The sequence below is a fragment of the Budorcas taxicolor genome, chromosome 11, assembly GCF_023091745.1.
Source record: "Budorcas taxicolor isolate Tak-1 chromosome 11, Takin1.1, whole genome shotgun sequence".
NCBI lineage: Eukaryota > Metazoa > Chordata > Mammalia > Artiodactyla > Bovidae > Budorcas > Budorcas taxicolor.
In genome coordinates this window covers 48,747,858-48,773,171 of record NC_068920.1, presented here as the reverse complement: position 1 = coordinate 48,773,171, position 25,314 = coordinate 48,747,858, and the positions used below count along the sequence as shown (strand labels likewise).

Below are 25,314 nucleotides of genomic sequence, written 5' to 3'. Positions count from 1 at the left end.
TACCATCTTAGTCATTCTGGTGCCCTCACAGGATCTCAGAGTCACACGTGGTCTGATGTCCATGGTACACTAAATGGGAATGGAAGGTGGAAGGGTACTGGTTCTTAAAGCTCCACCTTAGCTGCCAAAGCCACGAGCTGGTAAAGCTCACCCTGTGCTTTGAATCCCTTCAATCTTCTTCATCTTCTGAGAACATTACTGGTCTAGGAGGCAGAAGAAATGGTTAATGTCCTGACTGCCCATGCTCTTAAGAACCACCCCCTTGCCCCAATTTCATGTTGGGCAAACGTGAGAGTTAGACTCTCACTACTCAGTGTGGTCTCTGGACCAGCAATCACCACCACCTGGGAGCTGGTCAGAGACGCAGAAATCTCTGGCCAGATGCTGAATCTGGATCCGCTTTCTAAGGGCAGGCTCCCCAGTGATTCTTATGTGTGGCTAAGTGTGAGAAGCTTGGGCTAGACCCCATGGGGGCCATGCCCTTTTCAGTCTGGGTACACGATCTATTTCATTAATCTCCATCTAAGTTACAAACTCATCCTGCGTTCTCCACATAACCTACGCTCATCTTGATCTATTTGAGCTGTGACTGAAATGAGCTGCGTCCCAGCACATCCCACTTCCATGAGAATTGTCCTAACTGTACTTTTCCAGAGAGGATGTGAATATTCATATGACAAAAGGGTCAACCAGGATTCCTTTTACACAAGCTCCCTTTCTCTGGGTACCTGGCAGAATCACTAGAAACTGTGACTCAGTTCAAGTTTTACTCTTTGAGGTCACATCCTTTCTGAAAACTGGCATGTGCTTGCATGTATGATCACCATGGCGTACGTGTGGTATACTCATCCAAAAACAAGGAACTGTGCCCGTGTGGCTCTCTTCCCAACGTAATCACAACCTTGTTTACTTCTCAAAGTAGCCATAACACATTTCCACCACTCCCATGACCTGGGTGAAAACAGGGATTTTCAGGATTATAATTTTGGAAGGTGAGTGGCTGAGTGTCTTATTCCTTGCTCCCAGAGGAGGATTCAATTATGTCCACCCAGTCCAAGCTGAAAGAAATGTATTTCTACTTTCCTGCAATAGAACTCTGTACCCCAAAACCATCTCTGGGAGGTTAGAGAGTCAGTTACATAGTTCGTTATTGGGTTTTGCTTTCTTGTCATTGAGAGAAAAGAGAAAGATGTGCATGGGGAAAGCTTGGCCTTGTTTGGCCATCCCACAAAGAAAATCACCATTTCCAAAATCAGAGAGGGATAAGGAGGAACATTATCTCCTGCAAGTTCACATAATGGTTCAGGTATCACAGCACATCCACTTGGTTAATACACAGGGGCGTGCCCCTCACTCAGAAATGCTGGTCAACATCACTTAACTTCCTTCTCTGGTACCTCCTTTTAAAAGTCAAACCTACTCTTGGATGGCAGAAATCTACTAGAGATCTCGAAACCTAACATAATATGAAAACCTAAAGATCAGTCCTACAATAAGTACTTCTTGAGATGATTCAGAGGTCCAAATGGCTGTTAGAACCTTGTACAATGTTTAAGATCAGACTACAGCAGTGATTTCAACCATCAGTGGCATTTTATTTTGGAAGTTTCTTTGCATTCCATAGGTATTAACTTCCTTTCCCTCACCACTCCCTCCTTAAAAAAAAAAATTGGAAAGATTAAAAAAAATACATATAAACTCTCTTACCTAATTTCTCTTAAGTCTTAGTTTAAAAAAACTTAAGTGGTGCTTCTCCTTTATGAGGATACTGCTTTTTTAAGGAGAACTCACAGTCTGCCTTTTTGCTCACTACAGATTTCTACTCCTTCCTGGAGAAAAAATGGTCAATGCGTCTGCTTCTTTTTAATAAATTCATTTCTCGATTATTACACATTATCATTCCCCACTTGACACCTTCTTAGAAACTTGATTGTTGGATGCATTTTTCATTTGGCAAAAATTCAGTGTGGCTTTGTGTGGGATGTCTAAGTGTCAGAAACAGCAGTGTTGATGTTCTGAGGGGAAAAATATATACAGAGATGCATACAATCCCTGGAAGAACAAATGCAAGAGACTGACATAGGGGGCGCACACAGATAAGAAGGCTGATAGACACTACTTGGTTTTGGATTCTATGGGTGTCAGCCACTAAAGACTGCAGTGTAGGCCAGAATATAAATTTCCACAAGAGGCTGGTTAGGCACTGTGAATGACAGAGTGGGCTTCACTTTGTTTGAAGCGCATGAAGCAGACACACACGAGAAGGAGCAGTGTGGGTCGTGCGCAGTGAGCAGTTGTCTGTCAAAAGATCATGTAGGAGCATTTCTGCAAATGCTCAGTCAGCACAGGCACCGGGGAAGAGAACAGAAGCATCTGATCAAAATACACGTCCGTCTCCAACTCACCCAAGACCCCAGGCCTCCTCAACGCCTCAGATTTGCAAGGCCAAAACGAAGTTTAGAGTTATGTGTCATTCTAGGTCATCTGCAAACCGGTTTGTTGGGGCCATCTCAGAAGACCTGGGTGTGCCCGAGAGGGCAGCAAGTCTATCCGGAAGGGTATGCCTTAATGATCTTCACGTCGTCCACGGGGCGGTCCTGGGAGTTTGTCTCCACCATTCCAACTCGATTCACCATGCCTATACCCTGACACACACGGCCAAAAATGGTGTGTTTGCCATCAAGCCACTGGGTGGGAGCCAGGGTCACAAAGAACTGGCTGCCGTTGGTGTCAGGCCCTGCATTGGCCATCGCGAGAATTCCAGCCCCTGGTGGCAAAAAGGAAGAGGAAAGAGTATGAGTAAGCCTGACACTCCGGCCTGGACCTGCTATACCAGCCTAGGCATAGAGAGAAGCCACACCAAGCACCCAGCCGCACAACCCTGCCCTCAGGCAGGCGCTCTACTCTCGCACAGAGGCTGACAACTGGACTACCCCAATGGCCTCAGCTTCCTTGTCTTCACCAAGTGAAGCTGCTCAGTCATGTGCGACTCTTTGCAATCCCATGGACTGTAGCCTACCAGACTCCTCCATCCATGGAATTTTCCAGGCAAGAGTACTGGAGTGGGTTGCCATTTCCTTCTCCAGGGGATCTTCCTGACCCCAGGATCAAACCCAGGTCTCCCGCATTGCAGGCAGACACTTTAACCTCTGAGCCCCCAGGGAAGCCCTGTCTTCACCTACTCCTCAGCTTATATCCATCATGATCCCTGCTAACTGCTGGACCAGGTTCTCAATTCCCCTCAAAAATCCAGGAAGGTCTCCTGCTTCTTTGCAGAATCTTTTGCTTTCCTGCAACATTCAACAAGCAGTGAGAATTGAGATCACTCAGACCAGTGCTCTGAATCGCTCAGGACTCTGAGAGGCGCCGCTTTCCCTAATCGGCCAGAGCTCTTTGGGGCGCTGCAGCTGGGCAGCTACATGGCACCACACCATGGTGTCAGGCAGTCACCCTGAATCACGGCCAAAAGAGTGAGCTTTTAAAATCCACTCCCTCTTCCTACCGAGTCCAGCCAGATCATACACTTACCTGTGAATTTCAAGTCTGGGTGAAGTTCGTCTTCAAACTGCTTGCCATAGATAGATGCACCACCTCGACCTGCCAGTTGGAAGATGGGAAACCAGTCAGTCAGTCCCACATTCTACCACACAACAAGAACTATGGTCCAGGGCCAAAAGATTGTTTGGAGTGCAAGAAAGGAAAATCGGTGAGCACACCCAGCCAGCTGCTAAGTACAGTGCAACTACACAGCCCGGCAGCAGAATCCAGCACTACCACAGCACACTCACATCACCGGTTTCATTTAGGCAGGACGTCTCTCTTCAAAATAACACTGTTTTTTTTTTTCCTGCTTATTAAAGTAATACATGTTCACTGTCAAAATGCAGAAAACATAGATCATTATCAAAGGAACAGCAAATTCTCCTGAATCTAACAATCTACAATAACCACGATTCATGATTTGACGTGTTAAGAGCTTCCTTAATTTTTTAAATTTTTATGAGTACTTCAGACAGGAGTGGTCCGAGCCCTAACCCTGCGCCCGTCACAGACATTGCTAATCAATCAGCATTCTTCCCTGCAGAGCTCAGTTTGGCCTCTGAATCTGTACCCACCCACAACTCCAGACAGCTGTTTTCAATGGATCAGAGATGGCGTAAGAACTGAAACCTATTCACTATCCTTAACCTAGATGAAGGGAAATAAATAATTTAAGTCAAAGATAACTAGCTTAAGGAGAAAAAGGGACAGTGTTAAGTGGCAACGCGGCAGAAAATAATAATATTACAGTAAGCAGAATTCATTAAGAGGACAGGCCACATACTGTAAGTGAAGGAGGAAACAGACAGAGCTGGACTCCATCTTAGGCCAGGCTGTGAACATTGGGCTACACACATGGTCACCCTCCCAATGGACTCTGAACTCTGCGGCCGGTGTCTACAGAAATGGCACACCAAGGGGAAATCAGACCCCCGGATAAAAGAGCCTCAGGACTTGGACTTGGACTCTCCATTGCCTAAAAGAATATGCTAATTGTCTCTGTAACAGAACAAAGTGGTAAGTTCCATTATGTTTATAGGGATATGACCACAGGCCTACTGATAAACATCCACTGTTCATCTAGTCTTGTGACACATGAATCATGGCTTAACTTTGATCGTATCTCTCTTTTACCTTGTCCAGACTAGTTTCAAGGAATTTGGGGAGGTGGGTTTGAACAAGTACACTTAGGGTATATAAGGTTTTCACAGAAACTGGTCGGGGGTCCTTGGCTAAGGGGAGACTCTGCCTTGGGCCTGCCGGTGTAATGAGCTGCACTCCACTATCTGCACTGTCCTGAGTGAGTTTGTTTCCCAGAATGCGTGGCTACAACATTTGGTGCATTGGCCGGGAAACTTCTCACTTTGAGGAGACAAGTCCCATTTGAGACTACGCTGGGGCCTTGCGGCTTGAATCTTCTAGAGAGGGGAAGGCGCCTCGCCCTTCTGGAAGGATTCTGCTTCTCAACGCCCGAACTTTTCACATTAGCAGGTAGTGGACGGCAGCAGGGGAGCTGAGCGCTCAGGTGAGGAGGACTCCACCAGGCAGGGTGGAAGAGGGGGCCTGATCACCCCCCTGGGAGGGACTAGAAGGGGCACAGACCCACAGGGGCCTGGAAAAGGCAGGCAGCAGCGATTGCTTGGTACACAGGTCGACGAGTGTGCTAGGGCTTAGGAAGGGAATTTGAGAAGGTCATTTAGGAAGTGTGTCCTCGCCGTCTTGGGAAAAATTATTACCAAGCGATCGCCAGGGGATTTTAAGATAGACAACTGGTCCTTGTATGAGGACTCGTATTCTGCCCTCCCCCAGGAGGTGTCCCGTCTGCTCTAAAATTCTTGACCCCTTCGGAATTGTTAGGCTAGAAGGAGGGGGGATACATCAGTGAATATAAATTGACTTTTCCAGACGTGGCCTGGGACATGGGATATTTAACCCATCTGTGTTTTCATCTGCACCTGATCAAGCCCACCAAGGCAGAATGGACTTTAAGGGAAAAACAGTCTTAGACCATGTGGTGTTCTGGTTTGGCTGTGCTGACCAACAGGTAAAGAAAAACATGCCAACCCCCCTTTGCCCTCTGGGATCTGGCAGGTAAGGCTCTTCTCACCCCAATTAAAAAGGAGGCAGAATGGCAATTTAAGTGTCATTGAGTGGAAATATCGAAAGTACGTAGGGTACTGAGAATTTCATAGACAGAACAAAAAAAACGTAGAAGCTCTGAAAGGTATTTGTCTCATGGACACATTCCTACACAGACTTCCACACACTCCCAGCTGCTGGCATGCCGGGGTGTGCCTCTGTCAGTGATGGAGGGGCTTCCTTGGTGCGGGTCACCGGTCTGCCAAGGAGAGTTTAAACCACTCTGCTCTTTTCTGGGATGACAAAAAGAGACTTTCCTCTCTCTTGTCAATCATAACCTCTCCTTGCTCTCCTGGTGTAAGCCCTACAGTCAATAGACTTGGGTCATGGGGTTACATTTGATATAAATGCCAGCGTAACAAAAGCCTAACCTACATCAAGCCCCGGTAACCCTACCTTATGTACATGCTAGGCGGACAAGATCCGTGTGTCAATGGTAAGAGTGTACTGCTGCCTTATCCGCACCCTCTATAGAGACAACAGATGTCATGATTAAAGTAGAGGCCTTGGCTAATTTCACAAAACAGGACCTCCTAGATAAAACAAAAGCCATCCAAGCCTTAAATAAAAAACAAACCCAAATGAAAGAAGTGGTGATTCATAATAAAATGGCTTTGGACATACAGCTGCTCAAGGAGGGACCTGTGCTATAATTAAGATTAAATGTTGTGTATACATTCCTGACTTATCTGGTAATGTATCGACTGCTTTAGATGACACGAAAAACCAGGTAAAAGCAATGTCAAATAAAAACATCCCTTCCTGGACTTCAGTCCTGTCTTGGGTGAAGGACGATTGATGGAAGACTATATTTACCATTGTTATAGTTGCCTTGATAGTTCTGCTTTGCAGACCCTAAATTTTACAAGGTATTATAAACTTTGTAACCCAAAGGCTGATGTCATTCTCCTAAATTGGTGGTCAGAGAGCCAGGGTACAATATATCCCTATGAGTGATGCTCATAATATGAGTTAAGAACATCAAGAGGGGGGAATGAAGAAGGAAACAGACAGAGCTGGACTCCGTCTCAGGCCAGGCTGTGAACATTGGGCTTACACACATGGTCACCTTCCCAATGGACTCTGAACTCTGTGGCCGGTGTCTACAGAAATGGCACACCAATGGGAAACCAGACCCCCGGAAAAAAGAGCCTCAGGACTTGGACTTGGACTCTCCGTTGCCTAAAAGAAAATGCTAATTATCTCTGTAACAGAACAAAGTGGTAAATTCCATTATGTTTATAGGGATATGACCACAGGCCTACTGATAAACATCCACTGTTCATCTAGTCTTGTGACACATGAATCATGGCTTAACTTTGATCGTATCTCTCTTTTACCTTGTCCAGACTAGTTTCAAGGAATTTGGGGAGGTGGGTTTGAACAAGTACACTTAGGGTATATAAGGTTTTCACAGAAACTGGTCGGGGTCCCTCGCTAAGAGGAGACTCTGCCTTGGGCCCGCCGGTGTAATGAGCTGCACTCCACTATCTGCACTGTCCTTCTGAGTGAGTTTGTTCCCGGAACACGCGGCTACAATGTAAGAAGATGAAGAAACACAGCACTGGGAACGATTTGCTGGGAACGATACCACCACATGATTTATATTATTGATATGCCCATAAGAGTCCATTCTCTAGCTATGCTGGGCACCCAGGTTTATTGTTAGAAAAAAATGATATGTTAAATAAGAATTTACCATAGGAAAAAATGTCCTAATAGGAGATAGTTCTCCTAATCAATTATTTAGTCAACCATATGCCTTGTTGAACTATTTTGGCCTCTCGGGGCTTTCCTGATAGCTTAGCTGGTAAAGAATCCACCTGCAATGCAGGAAATCCCGGTCCAATTCCTGGGTTGGGAAGATCCGCTGGAGAAGCGACAGGCTACCCACTCCAGTACTCTTGGGCTTCCCTTGTGACTCAGCTGGTAAAGAATCTGCCTGCAATGTGGGAGACCTGGGTTCAATCCCTGGGTTGGGGAGATCTCCTGGAGAAGAGAAAGGCTACCCACTCCAGTATTCTGGCCTGGAGAATCCCATGGACTGAACAGTCCTGGGGTCACAAAGAGTCTTACATGACTGAGTGCCTTTCACTTTCACTTTCAAGTTGACCAGTCAAGACAAATCCTCTGCAAAGTGAGCAGAGGATTTTACCAGCTTATTCTGCTCGCCTGGCAGCCAGGAAGCTGGCCAGAGGCAGGGAGCTCACTTTCCTTTACAGCCTGCTGTGAAAGTAGCATGTTAAAGCACCACGTCCACCCCCAGAGGGCCCTGGGCCCTGCTAAGATGTAAAAAAATCCTTTGCTTTATCTTTTAGGATGCTCCACCACAGGGAGCCTGTCACAGCCCCTGGTTCAGGAAGGAAACACTGTTCTCATGTAAAGAGGCATGGGGGTGAATCCTAACAGAGCTGGGGAAACCTCCCACCTGGCCCAGGCTACCTAAGCTTCTGGAAAATTACTGAACTACCAAACTATGTAAAAATTCATTCCAAAAATCCCAACCTGCCAGTATACCTCCAAACAGCACTTATATAACCAATATATTCCCTCTGACTACAGGGTCAATGTTCCTGCTTGAGCCTGGGGTGAAGGTAGGGGGGTTAGCTGCAGGACTAGGCCTGAAGATGAAAGAGGAGAAAGAGGGCTATGGGGACAAATCCAGGTCAAGCCCTACCCCCAGGGCTTGAATGAGCAAGCTGAGGGTTCAGCAGCTCAGAAGTATGATCTCTGCAAGTCAAGGACTGCCAGAGCCTCATGGATGAAGCCTGGAGTTTTAAGCAATCAGGAGATGAGAAGAAAGGGCCTGGAGGCCCCTTTTTACTCACTAGGCATAGTTTGACCAACCACAAGTACTTCGGGCCATGAAGATAGTTTAGTCATAATGTTATCTTTTCATAACTTAATTCAGTTCAGTAGGGTTTGCAGCAAAATGTCAGAAAGACAGATAATTCCAATCACAGCATTCCTTTGGGCATGTGGAATAGGGGAGAGATGGTAGGAGGACAGGAGTGATTAAAGAGGTCTCTGGTGCGAGAGCGCAACAGGTCAATGATCACACACAAAGCCAACAGCTAGGAAGCTCTGCGGTCAAAACGCACTGTGTGCCTCCTCTGGTACAAACACAGGCCTGTTTTCCACACTCTACTCTCCAAGTCCTTTCACTCTTCAGTCCTCTCTTTCCCACATGTACTCAAAATATTTACTATTTCAGACATAAAATAATACAAAGGATAATAGGACAAGCAACTGTGCAGCCTCCGCTCAAGGAATAAAAGCGTGCAGGGGCTCCCCTGGTGGTCCAGTGGCTAGACTCCACCTCCCAGAGCAGGAGGCACAGGTTCAAATCCCTGTTCAGGGAACTAGATCCCCACATTTGAGAATCTGCAACTGAGGGTCTGCATGCCGCAACTAAGACCTGGTGTAGCCAAATAAATAAAAACAAAGAGAAGAAAGAAAGAAAATACGGCTAGTCTGATAGGGACAGAGTAAAGGGACAAAGTAGGTGATTAAATAATTAACCCCACTAGGGGACTGTAAGTAGAAAAAACATGGGAGACCCTGTAAGTTAATGATAAAGAGCAGGCTTGCTTATGAGACCTGCCTCACATCCGGCCCAGTAAGCTCAGTGAGCTAACGATGCCCAGGACACGCTCTCTGCACACATAAAAAACACAGTAATTCATGGACCTAACTTGATCATACAGGGATGAAAAACTTTCCTACGCAACCTGGAGAAGGAACTGATGATAGAAACAACGTCTACTCAGAAAAGACAAAAAGAGTTCTTCCCCTGGCTCCCTGCTTTTGATTATAAAACTGTAGCCCAGTAAGTTCTCAGCACCTGGCAACCCCTCGCCTGCCCACCTGTAAACCACACAAGCGTCCTATTCTAATAAATCACTTATCTGTATCTCTTTGCCTCTCACTGAATTCTTTCCGTGCTGAGATGTAAAGAACTGTGGTACTGGGAACTCTGGAACCTCCTGAAATGACACCAGACAGTCTCAAATCCAGTCAAAGACCCCAAGCACACATCCCCCACCCCATTTCTCTCTCTCAACTCCACTGTTCCCCAAGAGCTAACAAGGGCTGTGATGGAGCTCACTTTCCTCTCAGATAACCACTATTCTGACCAGGGATTTGTCATTTCTGGGCATTTTCTTTTCTACTACATGTTGTCTGCATCTTTAAACAAGGATACTGTTGTTTGCATGCTTTCAAGTTTATATAAATGGTACTATACTCTATCTGTGCTATGCTAAGTTGCTCAGTCACGTCCGACTCTGTGTGACCCCATGGACTGTAGCCCACCAGGCTCCTCTGTCCATGGGATTCTCCAGGCAAGAATACTGGAGTGGGTTGCCATTTCCTTCTCCAATACTCTATATATTCTTCTGCAATTAGCTTTTTTTGGCTCACACTGTAAGTGATATTCATCCATTTTGTTCCAGGCAGCTCTCCGTAGTATTCATTCTGTTGTCTGATTACACTGCAATCTTATCTTTTCTCGTGGCGATGGATATTTAGGATCTTGCCCATGCTTTTGCTATCATAAACTATGCTGCAATAACCATTCTTCTACTGTCTCCCGAACACAAGTGCAGGAGCGCTCAGGGACTATACCTCAAGGGGGGACGTGCAGGCTCACAGGTTATGAGCGTTTCACCATTACGACATTTCCCCAACTATCCTGTCAGATGGGGCCCCACTGTGCACCCCACCCCGCAGGGCTCTCACTCTCACTGCCTGAGGTCCTTTCGCCAGGCTTTCTAACGTGTGTCAATTTGAGAGGTATCAGCTCTCTTGTGTTTTAAACTGCGTTTCCCTGGAGCTGTGTGTAATTTCATGTTTAGTGGTTATTTAGCTTTCCTCCTCTGTCAACAGCCACATTTCAACTGAGTGGTCTGACATTTTACACTGTGTGTGTGTGTGTGTATATATATATTTTACTAGTAGGATTATTCTAGATATGATCCTTTGTCAGTTAATGCTTTTGCAAGTATTTTTTTTCCAGTTTACTTTTTCCCACTCGTTTAATAGGATCTTCTGGCACTAACAGTTTTTTTGCAGTTGAAATTCCTTAAACTGTTTCCATATGACCTGTGCTTTCTGTTTCTTAAAACTAACAAAACAAAAATCCTTTCTTATTCCCGAAAGTCCTCTGACGTCTCTTCCTCCTGCTCCTGCTCACTGACTACAGAAACCTCTCAAGATGAACTGAAGCAGCATCTGAGACATGCAGAGTGGTCTCCCACACAAAGATCACCAAACTTGGTGCTACCTGTCCCCACCACTCCCATAGCTGATGGAATCATGGATCAATATCCAGCCCTAAAGCAGCCAACGGTCAGCCAGTTTACTCATTAGGAGGCCCGTGTGAAAGCTCTGCTTGGGGCATTTGACACGAGAAGGTGACTAACCACAATCCAATCAAAGCCTCTCTTCCAGCAAGAAAGCCTCTAACAGATACTGAAGCTGTCTTCTGAGCATTTCCAACCCCTTCTCCACAGCCTGCCTCAACCTCAGAGACAAAAAAGGCAGGTACTGACCAGTCCCTTTTGCAGCTAAGGGTGACCAGATGACCCAGTTCTGACTTACTAACGTATACAGAAGCCACTGAGTAGAGCTTCTAGGAAAGCTACAGCTTTCCTGACAAAAAGGGAACGACTTCTCTGTCTCTCATCTTCCTCCTTGGAAGGCAGAGGTGATGTCAGCAGCAACAGCAGCCATCTTGCAACCATAAGGCAAGTTTGATACCAAAGGCCAAAGCACTAAGAATGGTGGAGTGGAATGACACAGCAAGCCTGGATCCCCGACAACTCCGCTGGGCAGGGGAACCCCCCGCAACTGCTTAACTCCGGACAGTCTGTCACATGAAAAAAGCGAAGCCTCCGTGGTTTTCTGTTACTTGCAGCCAAAAGGATCCGAAACTGATACAACCACTTTGTTAGTTAACAGTAGGAAGGGGAAGCTGCCTAGTGGGGCTGCTAGTGGATTGCCAGGGCAAACGCCAGATACCAGATCTATCACAGCAAATGACACTATAGCTCTCCAAGAAGCTTTACAGTTCTTAAGATAAGAGTCCTCTCTCTCATGCTCACTTGCCTTTGGGGTCAAAGAGATCTGGATTTTGGGTCCCACTTCACCACGGACTAGTTGTGCAACCTTAAGCAAGACACTTACCCTCTCTAAGCCTCAGTTTCCTTGTCTGAAAAATAGAAACAGTAGTAGAAATTATATTTCACAGGACTGTTACAAGAATTTAACGGGATAATGCAAGAAACCATGTGATATATAACATGAAGCACATACAGCGGTATCAGTGATGATGAGCCCCCTTCGAGATAATCTGAGCATTTTCTGTGAGAGGTGACTGTAGGTCATGATCCACCCTGGGAGTCAGTCTGCCTGAGCTTATTCTAGTTTGTCCTCAAACCTCCACCACTCCCCGGCTGCTCCTGCTCTTTGTGGGTAACTTTGCTTCTTAACTCACTAAGAAGAAGATGAGAACTTTCACATATTTTCGCCACCAAGTCCTCTTTCCTTCCTACATCTCTACCCATTTACTTTCCCTCTTCTTCTATTAAACACTCAAACTGTCCAAATGATTATCCTACCACCACATACTAATCAAGCCCATTCACCTTTAAAAAACTTGGCAACTTCGATGTTCCGCTCTCCTATATCAACTTTCTTTCTAGTACATCATTCCTATCAGCATAAAAACATGGTATTACTGTTTCCCATTCTGGAAAAATGGCGACAAGAACAAACACTGTCTCCAAGTTTTCCCCTACGTCTCTGCGTCAATTCCCAGAAAAACCCCACCCCACTTCTGCTGCTGCCTCTTGACGCCCTCCATCCAGCTGCCTGCCCTCACCACTCCGCCGAGACGGCTCTTGTCAAGGTCGTCGGTACCACTACATCGTCACTGAGTCCCACAGTCGTCGGGCCTCACCCTGCCTGATCTGCGAGCAGCGTCGCGTAGCTGCCGTCGCCCCTCCTGAACCCCACCTTCACTGCAGCTCTTTACTTTCCTCTGCTGGCCCTTCTCTGCTCCCTTCTCTTCTGTCACAGACGCTGGCCCTGCACTGTTACGTGAAGACTTCTCTTTCCAGTCCTTGCTCCCTCCCTTTAGCCCATTAAATCTCCTGAACTCCTAACTCTGTCCAGGCATGCGCTTCCCAGAGGACCAGCACCAAGGGAACCGCTATCGCCGTAGTCCAGACTACAAGCTTTAGCTTTGGCAACAGCGAGACCTTCTAACTGGTCTCCCTGCTTCTGGCCTTGCCTGCAGCTTTCCTCACTAGTCTATGCTCCACGTGGAAGTCAGGGGTATCCTTTTAAAACAAGTCTGATCGTGGCAGACCTCTGCTCAAAATCCTCCAGTGACACTTCTCCACACTTAGGACAAAATGCAAAGTCTTCATGACAACTTACGACACTTTCCAGGACCCCCCGCCACTCTCGCCCTCGCCACCTGCTCCAGCCACACAGGCCTCTGCTGTGTCTTGCAGAGCACACTCTGCACTGAGACCTCTGACTGCTGTTCCCTCCGGATGGCCCCGGCCCTGGCAGTCTCACGGCGCACTGCTTTACTTCATCCAGAGCTCCGCTCACATAACCTACCAGAGGCCTTCCTTAACCACACTATCCACACCACCACCTCTTCATATCCCAGTGGTTCTCAACCAGGCGACACTCTGCCCCCTGGGGACACTGAACAATATGTGCAGATATTTTTGGTTATCACACTGAGCGATCTACTGGCATCTGGGGGTAGAGGTCAAAGAAGCAGCTAAATCCTACAAGGCACAGGACACTCCCACAATGAAGAACTGTCCTGCCCAACATGTCAACTGTCCTGCCCAACATGCCCGTAATGCCAAGACTGAGAATCCCTGCTCTATCCCCTTATCCATCGTTCTTCCTGTATCATTTGTCACCCATATTAGGTACTTATTTGTTCACTCTCTCCTACTAGAATGAGTTTCACAGGGGCTTTCTTAGTCATTACTGTATCCCCAGCTCCTAAAATAATGCCTGGAGTCCAACAGACACTTGTTAAGTGAATTAATAACCAAAATGAATAATAAAAACCCTATTTTTCTGCACTTGTATTTTCTATATAAGTCTATATAAGTCTGTGCTAACCATTTTCCAAACATCTGCTCATTTACTACTCACAATAACCCCACGAGGTACATATAACCACACTCCCCATTTACAGGTAAGAAGCTCAGCAAGGTTATGTAACTTGTCTACATTTAAGAAGTGTTCATGTGAAGCCAAGATTCAACCCCAAGCCCACCAGGCTCCACAACCCTCTGTCCACCGCAACACTACATTACCTTGCCACGTACCACGGGTGGATTAAATGTCCTCACATACTTTCCTTACAAAGAGTCCCAAATGGTCCCCAGTGATGCTGGATCAAACCTGAACTTCTGTCTGTGGATCTCTATGAACCGGCCTGATCTAAATCCCTACTCTCTCTCCTACTGCTCTGCACTCTGTCCCTAACTGGCCCTCCCTTACTGTCCCTTAAACACGCAGTTCAGGGGCCTTAGAAATCACACTTCTGGCATCTGTCCTGGGTGTGGACAGATAGCTGGGCTGCGTCACTGGCAGTCCCGTGCAAGACACGGTGCCTGGGGTGACGGCTCTCCCTCACACCCCAGAGGCCTCTCTCCCTTGCGCCTCTTCTTTGCATTCATTCTGAAATCTAAAATGCCCTTCCCTGTCCTCTCAAGAGTTAAAATTCTACATTTCCTTTATGGCTCACCTCAAAATACGCTTCCATCCCATTCCAGACCCACTTCCACTGTGCTTCCCTCTTATTATGAGTTATCCCAAACTCTGTTCTATAGATAGCAGAAAGCATATAACCACGAATGTGCACATTTATCATATTATTACTTCTTTCTGAAAGTGAGTCACTCAGTTGTGTCCGACTCTGTGCAACCCCTTGGACTATACAGTCCGTGGAATTCTCCAGGCCAGAATAATGGAGTTGATAGCTTCTCCAGGGGATCTTCCTAACTCAGGGATCGAACCCAGGTCACCCACATTACAGGCAGATTCTTTACCAGCTGAGCTGCAAGAGAAGCCCAAGGGTACTGGAGTGGGTAGCCTATGCCTTCTCCAGCGGATCTTCCCAACCCAGGATTTGAACCGGGGTCTCCTGCATTGCAGGAGGATTCTTTACCAACTGAGCTATGAGGGAAGCCCCCATGTTATTACTTTCCCATTGTTTCTTATAATGAGTACTTTGTCTTCATGGCAGGGCAGGGAGCTCTGTAAGGAAGAGAAAAATGCCTTGGCTTCTCATGTTTCAATACTCCTCACAGGCCTTGGAATAGTACAGGATACCTCGCAGACTCTTACCAAACATTCATCAAATGAACAAAATTAACAATGAGCTTGCTGTTCAGCACTTTACGTTTCAGGTGTTCCTGGAGCTACTAAGAGGTGAGATGCAATCAGAGGGAGGGTGATGCACAGCATAGGCCGCGCGATCACGGCAGCCGGTGACACCCTGAGGCCAAGCGCAGAGCCGGAAGAGCGAAAGGAGAGCTTGACAGGATGCCAGGTCACTAGGGAGGGGACACAGAGAAGTCAGCAGACAAGACACAGGGGACACTCAGAGGGCTAAGGACGCTTTCAACACAGCATTATTACAATGAGGGAGATTTAAAAGAAGAAAAATGGTTTAAAATGAACAGGAGGTCAAAGATAGCCAAACTGAAAAAACATCTGGCAAAGGTGTATCGGAAAGATCATGGAAAAGTATAGTTACGGAGAAGCCAGACTGAGGGACGGCCGGGGATGGAAATGATTCATTGACCTGCTGAGGAGCTCAGGATGCCACGCGCAGCATATCTTGTATTACCTAATCAGCTAGCAGTCCACACTCGGGACCCAGGAGGGCCCAATTCCTGCTTGCCTTCCATCATAAGCCTGCCAGCAGGCTTAGCTCAACTACTCACTATACTTGAGGTTGGATGCAATTATTTGGAAATCTTCTGAGTGATTCAATTTCATTAAAATTACATCAGGGAAATGTGACATTATGAAGGATTGAGAACCAAGTATAGAAATATTGGGAAGCTCTGATATGAACACTCACATCTGAGTCACTTCCAATTCTTGTACACTAATCAAGGGCACTCTCAGTTCTACTGGTGTTATAAATTAAAATTTTATCTCATAACAAGGGAGAGGAGGAAGGCAGGAAAGAAGTACATCAACGTGTTGATAGGACGTTTTCAGACTAAGAAAGTGGAGTGAAGCAGAATTAGACTCTGCCCCCTCGAATAACGGATGAAGCAAACCCAAAAAATTCAATCTCTTTCAAAGTCAAAAATTCATCAGCAAAAACCAAATTGGAAAAGAGAGACAGTCTTATTACAAAGATTCTGACAAGTCAGTCAAGGAAAGAATTAAGAGATTCTTCTTCCTGCACTCCTTAAAAGTAGAAATCAGGAAAGGACACACGCCACACAGAATTATTACACATACCCTCCAACTTTGTGAAGCAAACAAGGGGAGTGGGTGAATAGCCCTGAAGAAGTTAAGGAGAAGCTCTTGAAGGCAGAAGCCCACACACCAGAGGCATTCAGTGGTGGTGGTCAGGCTACCAGCAACAGCCACCTTAACGGGCAGGAGGAACACAGGGCCATGATGGATTAGGATACACTACTCCAAAGTCAGGGTCCACACTGAAGAGTTCAAGTTGAAGGAATCTGAGAAACAGCAGGTGCAGGAAAGACTTTTGACCTTCCCCTGAAGTGGGCATAAAGACCCTCAAGTGAGAGACACCCTTCGTACACGCAGAGGAAAGGAACATTCCTACCTCCAAGAAAGAAGGACATCAAGAGAAATCTGAATGAACAAGCCTTGCTATGTCTCCCCTAGTTTACTACACTGAGCTCATACTCATACCCACGTCTGTCCGATCACATCTTCCCACAACTTTCCACTCTGATCGACGCTCACATAGAAATGCTCAGACCTTTTCAGGTCTCCATTTCCTTGTAAAGGAAATGTCATGCACAATCTATATGAAATGAATTTGTAGGCTGTTCTCTTGCTAATTTATCTTCTGTTATGGAAACACAGCTGAGAACGATAAACGGTATGAGGCTTCTTCCTCTGCTCCAGCTACACTCAAGGGCTGCCCCGGGCCCAGGGCAGAAGGACACCACTAGCCTGGAGTCTGGGAAGACAGGGCAGAAGTCGGCAACGGAGCATTTGGTATGGGAAAGGCAGGCAGTCCCACACAGGTGGGGACAGCGACAAAGAGAACCCACTCAGACTGCACCCAAGCGGGTAAGGGGCAAGCTCAACGCAGATTCCGACACTAAGCAAAGATAAGGCGACAAGAAGCGGCACGGAGACCGTGCGAACATACACAACAAACGGAAGGAGAAAAAGAAGGCAGAAAATATAGCCCAAGAGGGGCTTCTCCGTGGCTGTCTCAGCTACAGACGCTTCAGCAGTAAGAAAAATCCAACAGAACAAGAGCTCAAAAAGATAACATAAATCAACAGGGTAGGGTGAAAAGATCACAGAGCTGAGCGAAGTCTGAGAGCCAAATGACACGAAGACTGCACTAATAAATAAGTCAGGGCAGTAAAGAACAGAACGGACATGACTCAAAATTGAATAAGGCAGAGAGTAAAGGTCTGAGATTATTTCAGCGGGTGCAGGAAAAAATAGAAAAACATCACCTCACTTACTCAGAAGAAATGTGACAGATATGGAAGGTAAAGGTGATGAAACCAAGAATAACTAGTTCCCTGAAACAGAAATTCCAATGAGTATAAAAGAGAAAATATTCAGAAATACAAAATTTCTTTCCCCTGTATTGAAGGAAGGAGCAAATCTGGCCTCAGTATTTTCCACAGCCACATTCAAAACCAGGAGGCAATGGGGCAGAATTGTCTGAAAAGATCTGAGGGAATTTGTCTGGCCCAAATATACAGTCATGGCCTTCTTTTAACTGGAAGAAATTCTTAAACACGATTGAGTTAAAAAATATAACACCCTCCAGCCCTTGCAATAAAAGCCATTTCTGCCTTCTAGTACTTAAGAATAGAAAAGCCTAGCGGTGAGTGCTGAACCCTCTGAAAATGTAAACCCACTCTGTAACTGAAGGGCTCATGGGTGCAGTATAGAAAATGCTCTACACTCTGCTAAGGAAAACCAAAACTAACAAAAAAAAAGGGAGCAAAGGAGGGAGGACAGGTGTCAGATAATAGGCAAAAATATAGATAGATACCTGCCCCTGGTTCCTGGCACAGAGCTTCTAAAACCTTTGTAATTTCCCAAGTGATAAGAACACTAAGAGTATTTCTTGTTCTAATATTTGGTCTTTGACCCTGTCCCTAACAGACAGCTCTTGAAACCTTTATAAATTCCTAAGTGATAAGAGCACAAAGACCATCTTTTGTTTCAGTGAGGTGACTCTGGGGGGCTCCTGGATGGGGGATGGTCGCCAGAAAGACTAAGTCATAATTAGAAGTTAGAATCATCAGTGCCTGCCCCAGCCCCTTCTCCAGAGAGGGAAGGAGAAAGTCTAGAAATGGAGCTAATAATTGATCATGCCCACATGAGGAAGCCTCCATAAAATCCCAGTAGTATAGGCTCTGCTGCTGCTGCTGCTAAGGTGCTTCAGTCGTGTCCGACTCTGTGCAACCCCACAGACGGCAGCCCACGAGGCTCCTCTATCCCTGGGATTCTCCAGGCAAGAACACTGGAGTGGGTTGCCATTTCCTTCTCCAATGCATGAAAGTGAAAAGTAAAAGTGAAGCTGCTCAGTCATGTCCGACTCTTTGAGACCCCATAGACTGCAGCCCACCAGGCTCCTCCGTCCATGGGATTCTCCAGGCAAGAGTAATTGGAGTGGGTCGCCATTGCCTTCTCCAGTATAGGCTTTAGAGAGCTTCAAAGCAGATGAACACATCCACATTGGGAGGGTGATGCACCCCAACTCCACAGGGACAGAAGTTCCAATCTCCAGCACCCTTCCAGACCGCACCTGAAGCATCTCTGTTCATCTGTATTCTTCGTCATATCCTCTAATAAACTGGTAAGTAAGCACTTATGTTTCCCCGGTTCTGTGGCCTGCTCTAGCAAATTAATCAAACACAGCTGGTGTCCAAGGAATTGCTTGATGTGGGGAGAAAAACTCCATATATTTGGTGACCAGAAATGTAAGAAGTACCGTGTTCTATGTGAGCACATAAAAGTAAAGGAGAAGCCCAGGAGGGTAGAACTGAGTTTTTCCCAACACAGGAGGCAGACAAAACTAAGTTTTTCCTAAACAATAGGAATGGGTAGAAATTTAAGAATAACTGCCTCATCTTTCAGAGCAGGAAGTCAATTTTTCTGTTAAATAGATACAAAATTAAATACAACACTTTTTCTTTAAAAAACAACAGGATTCATGACATAGCCTAATTCTCTTGAAATTATTTCCATCTAGCTGGCGATCCATCCTTTTAACTAGGTATCTGAAACGCAAGATGTCTAGAATAATGGTCAACAAAACTTAATGTTCGTTATTTCTGAGAGGTGGGATACTGGGGGAAATCGCTAACGGCGGTTAGGAATCCTCAGGAGGTATCCTTGTGAGTGATTTTTCTTGTTTTGACCACATTGCGCGGCTTGCAGGATCTTAGCTCCCCAACCAGGGATCAAACCTGAGCCCCCTGAGACGGAAGCACGGAGTCCAAACCACTGTACCAGCAGGAAGTTCCCTCTTATGATTGACTTTTTTATTCTGTTTTTCTACTTTCTTCTATATTCTGTATTTTGAAACGTGCCCATATATATCAAAAAAATAAAATGCCTCTTAATCATAAAGGATAAAAAAAAAAGGACAATTGAGAATGACAAGAAAAAGACGGAAAAAAAGCTGCCACAGAGAGACCCAAGCTGACTTCAAGGGAAAAGAGCAGGAGTAGGAATCAGCAGAGAGAAAATGCAGAGTGAGAGGCAAGGGCCCTTGAAAGTTATAAATGCTGGCATCTAGCGATTTCAGTAATAAATTCCACCTAAATGATGATATCTCCAGAATTTGTACCTCGATCCTAGACCTTTCCATGAACTCCACACTCATATCCCATTACTTACTCTATGGAAGGTCTGACAAGTTTTTCAGACAGTGTCCAAAACCCAAACCAAACTCTTGGTCCACATCCAAATCTGCTGCTCTCTCAGCTTTCCCATTTTACTAAATTCAAGTCAAGAACCTTGAGGTCACCCCTGACCATCTCTTTCTCTCACCTACCTGGCTCCCTCCCTTTCCAACCTCAGCAAATTCCACCGGCTCTATTTCTATCAAAACATAACCTGAATCCAGTCACTTCTCACCACCATCTCTACTATCATGCAAGTCCCAACCACACCGAGACGGGCTGACGACCGCCGCTTTCTAACTGGTTCCCAGCTCTCACTCTTGCCCCATCTCTATTCTCCAAACAGAATTCAGTGCTCTTTTTAAAGAATAAGTCAGATCGCGTCACTCTTTTGCTCAAAACCTTCTAACGGCTCCCCTCTTATTCAGAATAACACCCGAAGTCTCTACTACTATGCCCTACAGGGTCCCGACTGATCTCTTACAGGGATTCCCACCTCACAGCCTCTGGACCTACAGGAATGCTCTTCTCTCCATAACAAAGTTCATTCCCTCACTTCCTTCAGATTCCTGCTCCAGCCACACCTTCTCAGACAGGGCTTCCCTGACTTTTCCACTAAAATCCTATCACCGAATCCTTTTCCTGCTTTATTGGGAGCAGGAGGGTTTTTTCCCTTTATTCTGAGCCATGTCCCTCAAACTCAGAAAAATATCTGGCACAAGGTAGGCACTCAATATTTGTTAAATGAGTGAATCAAAGAATCCACTATTTTCTTTTCCTTAAAACACTGCAAATATCTTTCTTCTGATTATCCAGACTACGCGCTTAGTCGCTGAGTCGTGTCCAGCTCTTTGCGACCCCATGGATTGCAACCCACCAGGCCCCTCTGTCCATGGGGATTCTTCAGGCAAGAATACTGGAGTGGGTTGTCATGCCCTTCTCCAGGGGACCTTCCCAACTCAGGGATTGAACTCAGGTCTCCCGCATTGCAGGTGGACTCTTTACCAGGGAAACCCATGAATACTGGAGTGGGTAGCCTATCTCTTGCCCAGGGGATCTTCCTGACCCAGCAATGGAACCAGGGTCTCCTGCATCGCAGGTGGATTCTTTTTACCACATGAGCTATTTACTACAATTCAGGCACATATTATTTGCTCTTAGTAAGCAATACATAGAAGTTATGAGAAACTCTGTAAAGCTCAAGAGTCAAGACTGGTTTCTTGTCATATGTGTGTGTTTGGGGAAGGGTGTGAGGTAGCAAGGGCAGAAGTGCTCGCCAGAATCAACTAACCCAGGCCCTGATACTTGGAAGAGAGCTCTGGTTGCCATATACCCAGTTATAAACAGGATGAGACTTCAGAAACTATCACTGACTTAACTGTACCTGTCCCTGTTGGGTCACCTCCCTGGATCATAAAGTCTTTGATGATTCTGTGGAATTTGGTGCCATTGTAGTAACCTCGACGAGCCAGTTCAGCGAAGTTCTTACAGGTCTTTGGAGCATGCTTCCAGTACAGCTCCAGCACGATGATCCCCATGCTGCAGGGGGAGAGGACAGTAGAGCTCCAGTCAAGAACAAGGTCACGGCAGGCAAGAACGTTATGGGACCACCCCACAACTCATCATTTGCAAGCTTATTGAGTCATGAAATGATGACAAAGGTCAGATTTCATGCTCAGCAAAGGAAAACAACAAAATGCAAGTAACATAAACACAGACACCTCCTTGGAGGAAAACATGCTGGGGCTTCTGGTCCTTCTTTCAAGCAAAGTAACCACAGACAACTAAAAACCCTAACGCCTTATACACAACAAATCACTGATCATTGGAAACCAATATAACCAACCCCTAAATTAGGGAGAAAAATCTTACACCTCGTTTGTAACTTTATTTAAGTTGGATATTAAAATATTGGGAATTCACATTTATTTACATACACCTAAGTTTCTGGGGGCTCCCCTGGCAGCTCAGCTGGTAAAGAATCCACCTGCAATGCAGGAGACCCCGGTTCCATTCCTGGGTGGGGAAGATCCCCTGGAGAAGGGATAGGCTACCCACTCCAGCATTCATGGGTTTCCCTGGCGGCTCAGATGGTAAAGAATCCGCTTGTAATGCGGGAGACCTAGGTTCGATCCCTGGGTTGGGAAGTTCCCCTGGAGGAGGGCACAACAACCCGCTCCAGTACTCTTGCCTGGAGAATCCCCATGGACAGAGGGGCCTGACAGGCTACAGTCCATGGGGTCACAAAGAGTCAGACACGACTGAGCGACCGAGCACAGCACAGCACAGGCTTCTGGGGATGGGGTGGAAACCGAGCAAATGAGAGGCAGAAAGGCTTTCAGTGATTTTTGAGCCATATAAATTTGTAAAAAAATTAATGGAAAAAAAAAAAGAGTACAATTTGCGTGTAATGAGGAACGGTGCAACAAAGGCAAAACCTGATTAGTTCAAACCTTGCCCCAAACCTGAGCAAACTCCGGGAGATAGTGAAGGACAGGGAGGCCTGGCATGCTGCAGTCCATGGGATTGGAAAGAGTCAGACATGACCGAGCAACAACAATGTGATGAGCGCTTTTCCCCCTGAAATGCAGCTAAGAAAAAGGAACAAATAAGACTTAAGATAGGTGCTTTCCTATCTTAATTTCATTCATCTACCTCCATTTCATCACTCACTTAGACTTTAAGCTCCAAGAATGTAAAAATTGAGTCAACTCTGTATAGACTGAATACCTGGTGTGAAGCGCAGTAGAAGGATTCTATAATTAAACGTGCTATGTGCTAGAACATAGCTTTCTAAAAGCCTTTCTAGTGGCAATTCATCCTTTACACTCCTAACATTCAACATAGATTAACAGTTACTCTGTGCAAGACACGGTTCTAAGTGCTTTTCCTCTTACAGAGGAACATTCTGGTGGATACTTTTAAAATACAGGGAATAACTTTTTGGAACGGCAATCAGAAAATAAGCTATACAAATCTGGAATGTGCATACCTTTTGGCAGCAATTTCAACTTCTAAAGTTTCTACTCTATGTGAAAACTTACAAAAGTACTTGAGGATATAATAGGTGCAAGGATGTTTACTCCAGTAATTGTCCTAACAAAAAAAAATGAGAAGCAATTTAAATGTCCTTCATAGAGGGAATGACTAAAATATGAAATATCTATACAGAAGCCTGCATGCATTACATGCAAATTACAGAAAAAAAACACACAGTATGATCATACAATCTTATTATTGTTTAAATATAGAACGTAAAAGAGACGTCTTTATGTACAGAGAAAAAGATCTGCGGATCATCCAACATCAGTTCAGTCGCTCAGTCGTGTCCGACTCTTTGCAACCCCATGGACTGCAGCACTCCAGGCCTCCCTGTCCATCACCAACTCCCGGAGTTTACCCAAACTCATGTCCATTGAGTCGCTGATGCCATCCAACCATCTCATCCTCTGTTGTCCCCTTCTCCTCCAGCCCTCAATCTTTCCTAGCATCAGGGTCTTTTCAAACTATTAGTGGTGTGTTTACAGACAGGAGTGGCTGTCACTTCTTACTGTATACACTTCTACAACTGCTTGAATTTAAATTTTCATTTATTTTGTAATTAGAAAAAACAAACAACAGGTAGTTGAGAAATTACATACTTTCAAGTAGACCAGAAAAAGTAGAATTTTTCCCTTGTAAGAAGATGGGCAAGACGGCCAGGGGGCAAAAACAGCATCTGAGAGAACTGTGCTCTGAAGGAAAGCAGCACAAGCAAGAGGACAGAAAGCCAATGGCTGGACTCTGGCTTACTGATGCGCAAATGGAAGATTGTAGGCAGAGAGGTAGGCAAAGATGAGATGAAAAAAATCACCTCTGAAGGTGAGACCACAAAATTTCAATTTTATATTGCTGGAGCAGTAAGAAATTACTTAAGGTTATCTGTCCTGCAAAAAGATCACTTTTAACTTTTTCCAAAGAGGCAATGGAATGAATGGGGCTTAAGAACCTAGCGCAGCAGGCAAACAGACCAGGCTCCAAATGAGATTCCCCTACTTTACTGGCTACAAGACTTTAATCAAGCAATTTACTTTGTAAATTTTGACATTTCCCCTGCTAAAACTAGAGAGAAGGTGGAAGAGTACCTACATGATCTGAGTTGCTAAGAGGATTAAACTGAATGTGATGCTACACAGAGGGAAAGCGGCACTAGCTGGTTTGGTGCTCAATACTACCTGGGGGCTTGGGCTTCCCTGGTGGCTCAGAGGATAAAGGGTCTGCCTGCAATGCAGGAGACCTGGGTTGGGAAGATCCCCTGGAGAAGGAAATGGCAACCCACTCCAGTATTTTTGCCTGGAGAATCCCATGGACAGAGGAGCTTGGCAGGCTACAGTCCACGGGGTCACAAAGAGTCGGACACGACTAAGCGACTTCACTTCACTTCACTTCACTTCTTCACTATCACTTTGACAGGAGGGAATGAAGGCGGTTCTTCCTGTGTTCTCCTAAAAATCTGTGTAAATAACTGAGCTACTTACAACCCTTAATATTTACATGTCTCTCTCCTTCACTATACTGTAAGTTTCTAAAAGCAAAGCTGTTTCATCCACCTCTGACCCTCCTATCGCAGGTCCCTGGCCTGTAGACTGAACGCGCGCTGGTTAAACGAAAGGATGAATGAACGGAGGGTTAGGAGGTGGGCACTCGGGCCGCTGACGCTAACAGAGCAAGTGGGTGTGCAGCTCGGACGCGGGCGCTGGCGGTCCCCGCTCAGCCCCAAGGCGGCCCTCACTACCGCCCCTCCACGAGGAGGCGACCGGCGCGAGCCCGGAACCCAGCCCCGCGGCTAAGCCTGAAACTCCACGTCGCCTCCACCAGCCCAGCCCCGGGGGCCGGACCCTCACCTGGTCTCCAGGTACACGTTGGGCGGCTGCCAAGAGTCTGGAGGAATCGCCGCCATGGCGAGGCTGGCGGGAAACTCCCGAGGCGATCGCTACTTCCGGCGTCGATTCGCCGGGGACCGGCGGCTGCTGCAGGACACTTCCGGCTCCGGCCGTTCCACTCGAGAGATGCCAAAGTTGGGGGGATTTGAGACAAGGCAGAAGGAAAGGCCCCCACCCCCACCCGCACCTCCAAGGCCGAGAATCTAGAGCGTGAGGCTAAAGCAACCTGTCTGCTAGGACGGAAAAAAGTGCCAAGCTCCTTTGGAGGTGATCTCCAAGTGGAGACGGCGCCATTCTATGGACGCTCTGATTGGTTCCTTTAGGCATGGGGAGGCGTGACCGACCAGCAAACCCGCACTTCTAATGGAGTGAAAGCCTAACCTTCCGTTTGGAAGAGTTTCTTAGTCCCACAATAGTGCTGAGACCCAGGAAGAGGAAGAGAACGGAAGGGGATAGAGATGAGAGCTGCCAGAAACTAACACTAATGTAAGGCGCTGTACATTTACATAGCACTTGAACATTATTATGTTATCTACTCCGCAAAACAGTCCTGTAAAGTTGATGTT

General features: G+C 46.1%; 1 protein-coding gene across 1 annotated transcript; it reads right to left on the bottom strand.

The window, feature by feature from the left end:
* Nucleotides 1-1,583: 1,583 nt before the first annotated feature.
* Nucleotides 1,584-24,924, bottom strand: PPIL1 (peptidylprolyl isomerase like 1). Its single transcript, XM_052648897.1, has 4 exons — nt 24,710-24,924; nt 21,211-21,365; nt 3,529-3,597; nt 1,584-2,767 (listed from the first exon to the last, which is right to left on the bottom strand). Exons 1-4 carry the CDS (start codon nt 24,763-24,765, stop codon nt 2,547-2,549), a joined length of 501 nt encoding a protein of 166 aa, XP_052504857.1. The 5' UTR covers nt 24,766-24,924; the 3' UTR covers nt 1,584-2,546.
* Between the last annotated feature and the right edge of the window lie 390 nt (nt 24,925-25,314).